We start from the raw sequence: 12,608 nt of genomic DNA, 5'->3' as shown, positions 1-12,608 counted from the left end.
TGCAATAACTGCTCACGTTTGCTGCTCCACACTAAATTGGTCGTTATTATTTTAGTTTTTTTAATGTATTTAATTGTTTTACATTTTTTATTGTATTTATTCATTTTATACTTTTTTATTATCTTATCTTTTTTACCTTTTTGTGATGCTTGAATTGTCATATAATGTTTTTATGCTGCATGTGTGCAAAAAAGTTTTGACGTTTGACCTGAAGTGACTTTCTTGTTCTTTGTTATCATTTGTGCCGTGTTGTTAAAACACTTTGAGCTACACCTAGTGTATGATAAGTGCTACACTAATAAAGCTTTATTGTAATTATGATTACGATTATTAGTATTATTACTGTGTGTGTCCGTCTATTTGTGATAACGACTCAATACATTTCAAAAGAAAAATATATAGGTTACAGGTTACCTACCATGGCGGCTTTATTCCTTTTTAAAAGATCATACTGCTATTTATCTGAAATTAGATCGGACTTGACCACCTGAAGTATCAAAAAGCCAACTCAGATGTAAATGAGTAGCCTCCTCTCTTTCGTCAGTGCGCCTGCATGATGAGTTGTGGTTTTACTCAGGAAACTACTGTATAACACCTCTTGTTCACGTGTTCGGCCTACACACTTTGTGACCATGGAAAGGAAGGAGGCCACAGATGACTGCCGCTCAGAAAACATCTCCTCTATACGAACAGAAACCATCTTACCTCTTTATCATATTCTATAGAGGTTTCTCAATACTCTTTATAGTAATGTAAATTTGCTGTTATTATGTCCTTCAACATGGCGCGCTGAAATCCATTTCCGGGTCACTACCGGAGGACCGAGGAGTCGAGGAGGGGGAATTAGAGTATTGAGAAACCTCTATTGTCTCTGCTTAACAAAGCGCACCACCAACAGAGGTGACTTCCTTAGACTGAAACATAGTCCAGCAAAAATATCTACAGATCTCGAGCGATAGAACTATTAACAAAGCACTTATATACTAATAAAGGGCTGGCTTATCTAAAGCCAGTTGAGTAGCACTTGAAATGTTTTTGCTCTATGAAACCTGATGTACTTATATCATTCTGTTTTCTTCAAGTTTGTATTTTGTTGGTCGAACGCACTTATTGTAAGTCGCTTTGGATAAAAGCGTCAGCTAAATGTAATGTAATGTAATCTCATATTTAATTTTGAGCCACATTTTGCTTGAACTAGCACCCATGCATGCTACTTTTGCGGCCTATCAAAGGCAGTCACTCTCTTTGTTACAATGACGCATCATTTGCACATGTTGGTAATATCTAAGAAAGCTTATTTTTGTGCAATAAAGCTTACTCGTTTCTGGATTGCATATTCCTTTTTAAGAAATCCAGAAATCTACTCTCATATCAAGCATTACATTTTTTACATTACATTTCATTTAGCTGTCGCTTTTATCCAAAGTGACTTACAATGACCGATTACCGGGACATTCTCCCTGGAGTAACTAAGGGCTAAGTGCCTTACTCAAGGGCACACTAGTGGTGGTGTTCCTGGCGGGATTTGAACTCACAGCCTTCCGATGTTCAGCCCACCTCACTATCCATTAGACCACCACTACTAGTTTTGCTTTATGGTTATGGAACCACAGCTGAGTTGTGTAAACTGAAATAGCCTGAAGTCATTTGAGGAACTCTAGTACTTCTTAAACTCATTGTGTGTCCTTCATTGTTGCTGAGAGCTGATTGTTCATGTCTTCACTGCACAGAGATCAGCTGTCAATCAAACATTATGGGATGAGCTTTAACCCTGTAAAGCCCATATATAGAAAAACCCTTCAGATGTTGTTGTAGGGAGCCTATGGAGCAGAAATGAAAAGGTTTTCACATTTTTTAGGTTTTGGTAAGTTTTTAGGTAAATGTTGTAATATTGCAACGTTGGCCTTTGGTGGGAGCAGAATTCCTGTATTTCTACTCACATTGTCTGAATAAATATATTGAACAACTAAGGGTTGATTTGCAGGATTGATTGCTTACTTAGCCCTATATCAGTATAGCATGAATAATAATTACACATCAGTCATGTTTTTTATGAATAGTCATTTATTAAATATGAATACAATGGTAATCCCAAAAACAGTTCCTATCCTCAGAAAAGCAGAGACGGACCTCACACTTGGTGCATTGGGTGTTTGTGCACCCTTTACTGCAGTGTCTGCAGCATCCTCTCTTTGTCTTCACTGGAAAATGTGCCACTAGGTCCTTGCGTACATCCAGTGGAGGTTGTGATCTCTTGGATGGGGCCCCGTTTGGTGGACTCGCATCACCTGAGGATGGTCTCTTCTGAGCATTCAACAGGCTCCTTGATGTCATCGTCCGTGCTGGGCTCCCATTGCCTGAAGATGGTAGTCCTCTCTTGGGTGTTTTCAGAGGAGTTGTGTTCACCAGGATGAGAGAGGAGCATCAAATTAAGAGACACTATAGCTTCTAATTTGGGTATATGTCTATATAAACTGAAAACAGATGTGCCAAACAGTTGTTGCTCACTGCTTACTAAAGCAAAAAGGATGAGGACCTCACATTGCTCTTTAAATGGTGCCCCTAAAATCAAACCACTAAAACGGCCCCTTCTACCATTCAAAAGTCAAGCCTAATGGCAGTATGCTTACAGACTTTTGGTTTTAATTAAAAAACAATCTTATAGTTTTCCTTTCCATCAACTCAAATTAGAATCTTCAAACCACCATGATGTCTTCAAGATAATACCGGGTGTCTCTTTTTGACCTCATTGGTAAGAAATCCAGTTTTATTTAGAAAGTCCCAGCCGGGTAAGTTGCCTGTTGATGCTGACTTGACGCTGTGTGATGTTCGGTGTAAACGTGCCACTGCATTTTTATCCTCTGACATCCGAGTCTCCGCAGAGTTACAGCAGCAGGATGGCCGGGAGCTTCTTCAAAGGACGCTTCCTCTCCTTATTCGATTATAAAACGGAAAAATACATTATTGCCAAAAATAAAAAGGTTGGAGTTTTGTACCGACTTATTCAGTTATCTATCATTGGCTACATTATAGGGTAAGTCAGTTAAACTTTTACAGTTTTATAACCTCATTGCACAAGTTAAATTACTATAAGAATAAAACTGCCTTGTTAACCATGAGAAGGTAAATCATAGTATTAATACAGGGGTTTATGTTGACTATTATCAAACTGTAGGATAAATATTTAGCATAAATAATAATAATAATAGATTTATTTTGTTAGCGCTTTTACAGGTGCTCAAAGACGCTTTACAGATATAGTGAAACGAAAAGAAAGGAACAACAAATAAATATATAGTTAAAGTTAAAGTCAAATAATACAAAAACAATCACACATTAAATGACCAATATACCAAAACTTTGTTAAGTTTACAGAAGTATTTTATAGAGATGATGTGCTTCAGTCAGTGCTGTGAGGCCAAGTGACAGAACAGGGTATTTTTTACATTTTAAAAATGTTCAGTGTACCTTTGTGGCTTGTTCCGCGCCCTGTAGCAAAACCCATACATTTAAAAGCTGTAAGTATAGATAACACTTTTTCAGTCACAAGTGCTTTATTATAAAAAGGTGTCAGTCATTCATTCATAAAATAGTCCATAAGAGTACAACCTAAACCTATAGTTACCCAAAGGTATTATAGCAGAGCTTACTCAAAGCGCATATACCTGTTTTTCTGAGTATGTATCTTTATTGCACTTATTGTAAGTCTCTTTGCATTAAAGTGTTTGCTAAATGAAATGTAATGAAATGTAAAAGCTTGTAGTCTTAAATTAAAATAATATTCCATGATTAGATATCCCACGTAAATGTTCCACTAAATTCAAATGGAAATTCATCACAAAAGGAACGATACATCTGTGTTAAACGTAATGTTAAGATGAACAATGTGAAAATCAAAATGTCAAAAGGATGCTTTAAACACACATTTCAGCTTTTACATCTTTCCTCTCACTCACAGCTGGGTTTTTGTAAGCAAGAAAGGCTACCAGGAAACAGACACTGCCATCCAGAGCTCTGTGGTTACTAAACTGAAAGGAGTTTCGGTGACTAACACCTCGGAGTCTGGTCGGCTGGTGTGGGGGCCGGAGGACTACGTCATCCCACCCCAGGTGAAGCTTTTAAGGTCACCTATTATGCAAAATCCACTTGTTCATGTCTTTTATACATAAGCATGTGTCCCCTCTGTGGAAAGAGATTCTGAACGTTTCAGGAAAAAAGATTCTCTCTCTTTTTGTCCTGATCCATTTATATAAAAACCTGTCTGAAAATGAGCTGATCAGATTTTGGCCACTTTATGATGTCATAACGTTTTTTGGCTTGTGTAACCATTAGCCAATCAGCAACCAAGGTAACCCCCCCCCCCACACACACACACCTTATCACCTGAATCTCCTCCTAGAGCTCCATTGTGTTATTTCTAACCAAATCTCTCTCAGAGGGGCGTGGGGAGGGGCTCCTTATTTTTCATCTAAAGTAACAGACAGAGAATCAGCACTTTGGAAACAGAGCTGAAACAGAGGGGATTATGGGATGCTACAATTATCTGTTTGGTATTTGGAGCCAAACACTTCAGAGACATGTTTTGTATATATCTGAGACCTATAATATATTGATGAAAAATATTATAATGGGGGACCTTTAACCCAGAGCACCACACATCAACACTGGGTGAAAGACACACACATGCTAACTAGGGAAGTTAATACAGAATGTTTTTAATTTTTGATACATGCTTAGTTATGTCTGCTTGAATTTATGGATGAAGCATGCAGGTGCAGCTCCATAAGCATAATGGGCCAACAATGTAAAGTGTATCACTAATGGAGACCGTTATTTTTGATTAGTCTGTCGATTTCTTTAAAAGTGGGGACATATATTGATAGGTGTTTGCCAAAGCAAAGGATGACATCAACAATGATCTTGTTTTGTGTACAATATAAAGACATTGAGTTTAGTGTCGAAGAGGATTAAAGAACACAAAATATTCACATTTAAGAAGCTAAATAAGAGATTTTTAACCAATTTTACATAAAAAATAGCCAATTACCATTTTAAAATAATTTGTTGGTATACTATTGACCCAAATGCACATATTTGTGATGTAAACATAAAGACAAATTCACAGTGTTTTCTCTACAGGGTGAAGCGGTTCTGTTTGTTGTCACCAATTTCTTAGAGACGCCAAACCAGAAGCTGGGTTACTGCGCTGAGGTAAGGAAACAGAACACAGGTACTTTCAGTGATTACAATAGGAGCTGTCAAAAATAAGAAATACATATATTTTTTGTTATCCTCACATTTGACAACAATGCCAGTCGTAACAGCAACGTATCATGTAATGTGGAACTGGATTTAACATCCATTTTGACTCACCAATTCAAAGCTGTTTTCTGTCAAAAATGATCTATCTCATTTAAAAAAGTAAAAGATATCAAATTGCAGATAACGTAAAGATATATATCAGCCAATATTAGTGTTTATAACCAGGTGAATGTTCACTCTAGACTGTAGTGAGAGTGGAATTTGAGATTCTTTATTTGATTTTTGCGTGAAATATAATTTTTCAATTATTAATTTAAGGTTACTGCAAGAGTATCAGACCCTCGATCCTTATACCCTGTTAAGGTGTGACAGTCCGTTCTCCAATGTGCCACCTGAAATGTAAAACAAACAAGATGATAACCTTGAATCTCCATCCATTATTAATGAAATTCTCTTGTTTTGTGATATGGTGAGCAAATAGTTCCTACCGGGCTTCAAATACTCTATGTGTTTGGTTCATAATAGACAACATTTTCACACACGTTTTCATGTATTTTATCTATTGTGATTGCAGTTGTCTTTATTGCACCGGGATACATGGCATTGCATTTTGAGACATTTCAACATTAGGAATTGAAGTTGTTTTAGTATTAGCCACAGAGCATAATGTGCTGTTTAGACTGTGGAGAAGACACGGTCAGCCTGTAGTTTCAAACTGTCTGACACTAACTGTGTTTATTTTAAAGTAAGGTTTATTTACTTTGCACTGTTTGAGTGCTGATAATCTGGAAACTATTCCAAACAGCCATGATTCAAAGTTACAGAGGGCCACCATGAGTGACCGAGTTTAGGGAAGAAATTACACAAACTGAATCTTCTCTCTGCCCTATCATTTTGTTTCAATGAACCATAGAAATATGCTTGTTTTCTCTCACGATTAATGGCTTCTTGAGCAAATTAGCTTTACCGAAAGCTTCACAAATCAGGATGAAGAACACAGTTACACAATGTCAATTAATCAATAGTGCACACAATGGGAAGAGAGAAAATCAGAGGCACTGGTCTGCATTTTCTTCACAGCTCTTAGTCATGACAAAATACCTTTAACCCTTCTTGTGTGTGTGCCAATTATACTGTTCATCCTCTCTCTCAGCACTATCTTTGGCTGCACATTTACAGAACGTGTCCGGTATGTAAACTCAGTCTTTTTTGGTCTCTTGTGTCACTGCAACATCCAGGAAGAAAGTGGCACACAGCCATAAAACACTGCTCTTGTAAACATTTCGGCTCTCACCAATCGCAGTGCCCGTCTGAAAGGCTGCCACACTCAAGCAGGGACCATCATTCATTATGTTCTGCCAGGCAGTCAAAACTCACAGGTTCACATCTGTTATGAGAAGTGTCCATATGTGTCCATAAACAAACCCAAGGTACATTTTTTACTTTCATCTTAATGGTGTTGCGATGAAACTGATTACCCTTACTCCACGGGACTCTACTGTTTCAAAGTAAGCTGACCTTGTTGTGTCACCAGTGTATGGTCACGTCATCTTTGAATGTTGGGATTTTTCATAAAATGTATAATTTCACAATGTTTCCCAATATATTTTCTAAAAGGAACAGCCAAAATATGATATGTAAGGTAGCCCTTACAGGAAAGGCACAATGTTCGCTAACTCACCATATGTCAAAGGTGTGAGGGAACCTCATTTAAATGATTAAAAGGGAAAAGTATAAAATGGTAAATAAAAAGTATAGTTTCATATATATAACAATTAGTAAGTCATATTCAAGTCGATGAAGAAGGCATAATACTTTACTATTTTTTATTTATTTCATTCACCTATATTTACATTTTCTTGGCCGAAATGGGCTTCCGTAGTTTCATTGTTTGTGTAGCCCTTTTTGTAACACCTGAGAAAGAACAGGCAATAACTATGGCAAGCCGATTTAGCTTGTATTCATTTCTGGAGGATATCAAAAAATATCTCTTACTAGTTAGAATGCAAATTCTTGATATCACAAATTAAATTGTAACTAGTTGTAATGTGCATTTCTGCTATCACAAATGCGATTTTAACTAGTGAGATTTACATCGTTTTTCTCATTCTCACTAGTTAAAATCACATTTCTGATATCAAGAATTCGCATTCTAACTAATTATAATTATATTTTTGATATCAGAAATAAACATTATTACTAGTAAGAATGTAGTTTTTGATATCCTCCAGAAATGATTAAAAGCTAAATCAGCTTGCCATAAATAACACACAAGCATGATTATTAAACAATCAGGGTGAGTATCTAAGTGCAAAGGGTTTAAACAGAAAGGGTCAAAACCAAAATGTAAAACAGACAAAGGTAAACGTTACCGACAAGGTTCGGCAGGGAATCCAAAAAATAAGCAAAGGGTCAGAGAGGAAGGATCAGGAATACATGCTATTGCACATTTTATAATGCAGAAGACCATTTAGCTGCGAGGTTAAGGAGGCAATGGGAAGCAGGTGGGTGTGTGAGGCATTCAAAGAGGTAAGGCCTCCTGACAGGGCCGTCCCTCCCTACAGGCCGATCAAGCAGACTGCGTGGGGCCTGACTTTGCGGAGGGGGCCTCAACTGAGCCGAAAATGCGGCGCACCTACTGGATGCGCTTATGCGGCGCAATTAGTGTGGCGCGGCACGGTTTCGCCGCTGCGAGGCCCGCTGCGAGGCCCGCTGCGAGGCCCGCTGCGAGGCCCGCTGCGAGGCCCGCTGCGAGGCCCGCTGCGAGGCCCGCTGCGAGGCCCGCTGCGAGGCCTGCTGCGACGCTCGCGAAACAGAGGGCCTCATCATATAACTTTGCGTGGGGCCTCATGTTGGCCATGGACGGCCCTGCTTCCTGGGGGCAGGGTCTTAATGAGACTAGGTCAAAGGAAAACCAGGCAATATTACTGCATAAACACTGGAGGATCGGGATAATTCCTAAAAATGTATTACTGTGTCTTTTGTTCTCAGAGCCCAAAAGTGCTGGATGGTCACTGCAGAGACGACGAGGACTGTGAAGAGGAGAAGATGGTAATAGCTGGTAACGGTAAGAAAGTAACATTGTCGGCTTAGCTCCATTTTGAATTATGGGTTAAATATAAATTCTCTTGTCACTATGTTTTGACTCAAATGAAAATGAGTTCAACATTTATGATGGTAAACCCAATTAGGTTAGGATAAGTGTCTTTCAAGCCTTTGTGATTGTTTTTTTATCTCTTTTGAACTGATTATGTAAGTTCAATATTACAGTGTCTTTTCATATGTGATAAGCTTTGGGAATTTCTGTTTTTCTCAAGGAATTAAGAGTGGACGATGCTTAAGAAAAGATGAAAACTCCACTGGTACCTGTGAAATATACGGCTGGTGTCCCATTGAAAGAAAATTCAAACCGCGGTAAGCAATCACAGAGAAACTCTTGCAATTGTATATACATATTTGATGTACTGTAAATTAGTTCAACAAAATCCTCAAGGCATTAGCTTGTTTTGTTTTTTTTACAGTAAACCTCTGCTGTTAAATGCTGAAAACTTCACCATCTACATCAAGAATTTCATCTTATTTCCCAAATTCCAATTTTCAAAGTAGGCCAATATCTATACCTCTGTGTGTAACACTCCTTGTACTGCTAGTGTCCCAGAAGCAGTTCACATTTATATTCTCACTGTACAACTGTGTGTGTTTTTCAACTATAAGGTCCAACGTGCTCGAAACGAGTGACGACTCCTTTTTGAAAAAATGCAGATTTGATGAGCAGCTCTACCCTTACTGCCCCATCTTTCGCCTGGGGGACATCACCAGGAGAGCTGGATACAACTTCCAGGAGATGGCCACATTTGTTAGTATTGAACTTTTATTTATTTTTGATTGTCTGAAACCTTCATTTTAATGAAATATCTGCAGGACTTCTGTTTAAGCTGATACACTTTAAGGGTCAACAATTCCCCAACATGTAAAACCTTACCTCTCCCTAATTCAAAAAAACATTACAGAATGAGTGTACTGTAAGTGTAAAAAACAAAGTGTAAATCTCAACATCACAACATGTCAGGCAATGTCCTCCCCTCTGTCGCCCCCTTCAAACTCCACACATCTCCAATAAAGGCACTCACACAGACACACAAATACCTTTAATAAAAAAAGTTGTACATAATTAGGGAGAGGGGTCAAGGCTTAATATTAAAAGGGGAACTGCTCCCCCCTTTACCCCCTTTTCCCCCTTAAGACCCACCATTTTCCATTTGTTTACTATGATTAGTTAACACAGTTGTTTGGTATTGTGTTTCCCAGGGTGGCTCCATTGGCATTTTGATAGAGTGGGACTGTGACCTTGACAAAGGCTACTCTAACTGTAATCCACATTACCATTTCACACGTCTGGACGTCTCCAACAACTCAATCTCAACTGGATTTAACTTCAGGTCAGAGTCACTGCAGACTGTATGTTTCTATAGTATGTTGCAAAGACAAATATTTACAATTGTATTCAACAATGTAATGTATTTACAATTCAAAAACACATTTGTAAGGAAATTATTCAAATGTTCATCTCTTTCGACTCCACTTCGAGCAATAAAAAAACTAAAAACGTACTTAGATACTAACTAAGCACTTATATACTAACAAAGCACTTATATACTAACAAAGCACTTATATACTACCAAAGCACTTATATACTAACTAAGCACTCGTATACTAACAAAGGCCTGGCTTATCTAAAGCCAGTTGAGTAGCACTTGAAATGTTTTAGCTCTATTACATTACATTACATTGCATTTAGCTGACGCTTTTATCCAAAGCGACTTACAATAAGTGCATTCGACCAGGAAGATACAACCTTGAAGAAAACAGAATCATATAAGTACATCAGGTTTCATAGAGCCAAACATTTCAAGTGCTACTCAACTGGCTTTAGATAAGCCAGTCCTTTATTAGTATATAAGTGCTTTGTTAATAGTTCTATTGCTCGAAGTGGAGTCGAAAGAGATGAGTTTTCAGTCTGCGCCGGAAGGTGTGTAAGCTATCTGCTGTCCTGATGTCAATGGGGAGCTCATTCCACCATCTTGGAGCCAGGACAGCAAACCCACGTGTTTTTGCTGATGGGAACTTGGGTCCCCCTCGCAGCGAGGGCGCAGCGAGTCGTTTGGCTGATGCAAAGCGTAGTGCACGCGCTGGGGTGTACGGTTTAACCATGTCCTGGATGTACGAGGGGCCAGATCCATTCGCAGCATGGTAAGCAAGTACCAGTGTCTTGAAGTGGATTCTAGCAGTTACCGGAAGCCAGTGAAGGGAGCGGAGGAGCGGAGTGGTGTGGGAACATTTAGGAAGGTTGAAGACCAGACGAGCCGCTGCATTCTGGATGAGCTGCAGAGGTCGGATGGCATATGCAGGTAGACCAGCCAGGAGGGAGTTGCAGTAGTCTAGGCGTGAGATGACGAGAGCCTGGACCAGAACCTGCGTCGCTTTCTGTGTGGAACCTGATGTACTTATATGATTCTGTTTTCTTCAAGTTTGTATCTTCTTGGTCGAATGCACTTATTGTAAGTCGCTTTGGATAAAAGCGTCAGCTAAATGAAATGTAATGTAATTCAATGAATGTCTTAATTGCGTCTTGTTTTTTTGTCATTCTCATGCCTCTATAATTTCCCATTTGTTCCTCAACAGACACACTCGTTATTTCAAAAATGCTGCCGGTGAGAGCTATCGATCTCTATTCAAAGTCTACGGTGTCAGATTTAACATTATGGTCCACGGAAAGGTAAATGCATTTCTTTTTAGGATGAATACATGAAATACTGCTCTGCTCTGCCAAAGCATGATGATGCAGGTTCTCTTGATAAATAAACAACAGTTATAACCTTTTATATTGGTAATTTTCCACTTTCTCATTCTACATAACTTGTATTTCCTCTGCTTTTCATAGGCGGGGATGTTCAGCATTATCCCAACAGCCATCAACGTGGGTTCGGGACTGGCTTTAATGGGAGCTGTAAGTACCATCAATAATCATTTGCTTTGAAAATAACTGCACAGGATTTTAGATTTTGCCAGTTGTGACGGTAACTCAGTAAAACTTAATTTCACAGGGAGCTTTCTTCTGTGACATGATCCTCCTCTACCTGATGAAGAAGAGCGACTCTTATCGAGAAAGGAAATTTGAAGGACCAAAGTAGGAAAAGCAACACATGGGTTGAGATCTATGAGGCATCACAGTGCATATTATACTGTAAAGATAAGAACCTTCTCTAGTGCAAAGACACAGAAGCATTTGATTGATAATATCTGGTTTAACATGCATTTATTTTTTAAATACACATCATGAAACATGGCTTATCTCAAAAAGCGAATTGTAATTGGTTTTGTTAATAGTGTGCATACTATGTAGTTTAACAGGTATGTGTTCCACAGAATAAAGACATCAACAGCTAAAGACAGAAATGCTGCCACAGTACAGGAGAAACTGACATGTTTTACTTTTTAACACGAGATGAGTTTGTAATTGTTGTGTAAAACAATACATAGAAAACATGTCATGTAAAAAATGACATTTAGAGCAGTTTAATATTATGTGAAGCTCTAATAAGAAAAGGAAACAAAATATGAGTCTGAAGTTGTTAGTTATCAGTTGCTACTTTATTTTTCAATTTTTAAAAACATATTTTTACATATTTGAAATTGCAAAAACAAAACAAAATCACAACTTTATAACAGGTTAAGTCAAAACGACTAGAATGAAGTTACAGTATTCAAGCTATGCATGCAAGTGAGAGAAAAACAAAAACAAAAGAGAACATCTGAACTTCTCTTGGAAAAGTATTTCACTGAGAAAAAGCTGACAGTGATGTCGGTTACTGCTTGATTTGCAAAGATCAATAATTAATGTGAAGGAAAATGACCTCATAAATGAATTGCCAGTTTTCCTCTTCCATCTTGTTTTTGAGTTGTAGATCAGTGACATCAGTAACAAACTAAACGTGTTATTGACACAGAGCACTGCTTGTATATAAGTTGATGTAAATAGAGGTTTTAATAAAACACTTGACGTGGTTGAATATATGCAATTATCACATTATTGTTTATTATAATAACAAACACAAGAAGAGACACAGACAGACAGACAGACAGACAGACAGACAGACAGACAGACAGACAGACAGACAGACAGACAGACAGACAGACAGACAGACAGACAGACAGACAGACAGACAGACAGACAGACAGACAGACAGACAGACAGACAGACAGACAGACAGACAGACAGACAGACAGACAGACAGACAGACAGACACACACACACACACACACACACACACACACACACACACACA

The 12,608-nt window shown here is 38.3% G+C and overlaps 1 protein-coding gene across 1 annotated transcript; it reads left to right on the top strand.

Moving 5' to 3' along the window:
- The first annotated feature begins 2,897 nt into the window (after positions 1 to 2,897).
- LOC117551714 (P2X purinoceptor 5-like) lies at positions 2,898 to 11,474 on the top strand. The gene is given in 11 exon segments (XM_034224687.1): positions 2,898 to 3,034; positions 3,959 to 4,109; positions 5,140 to 5,211; positions 8,254 to 8,329; positions 8,580 to 8,676; positions 8,784 to 8,864; positions 8,977 to 9,118; positions 9,571 to 9,701; positions 10,945 to 11,038; positions 11,204 to 11,269; positions 11,367 to 11,474. Coding segments are annotated over 11 exon segments (1,155 nt in total).
- The last annotated feature ends 1,134 nt before the right edge of the window (positions 11,475 to 12,608 follow it).

Source organism: Gymnodraco acuticeps, unplaced genomic scaffold, assembly GCF_902827175.1.
Source record: "Gymnodraco acuticeps unplaced genomic scaffold, fGymAcu1.1, whole genome shotgun sequence".
NCBI classification, from domain to species: domain Eukaryota; kingdom Metazoa; phylum Chordata; class Actinopteri; order Perciformes; family Bathydraconidae; genus Gymnodraco; species Gymnodraco acuticeps.
This window is presented reverse-complemented; position numbering and strand designations above follow the sequence as displayed.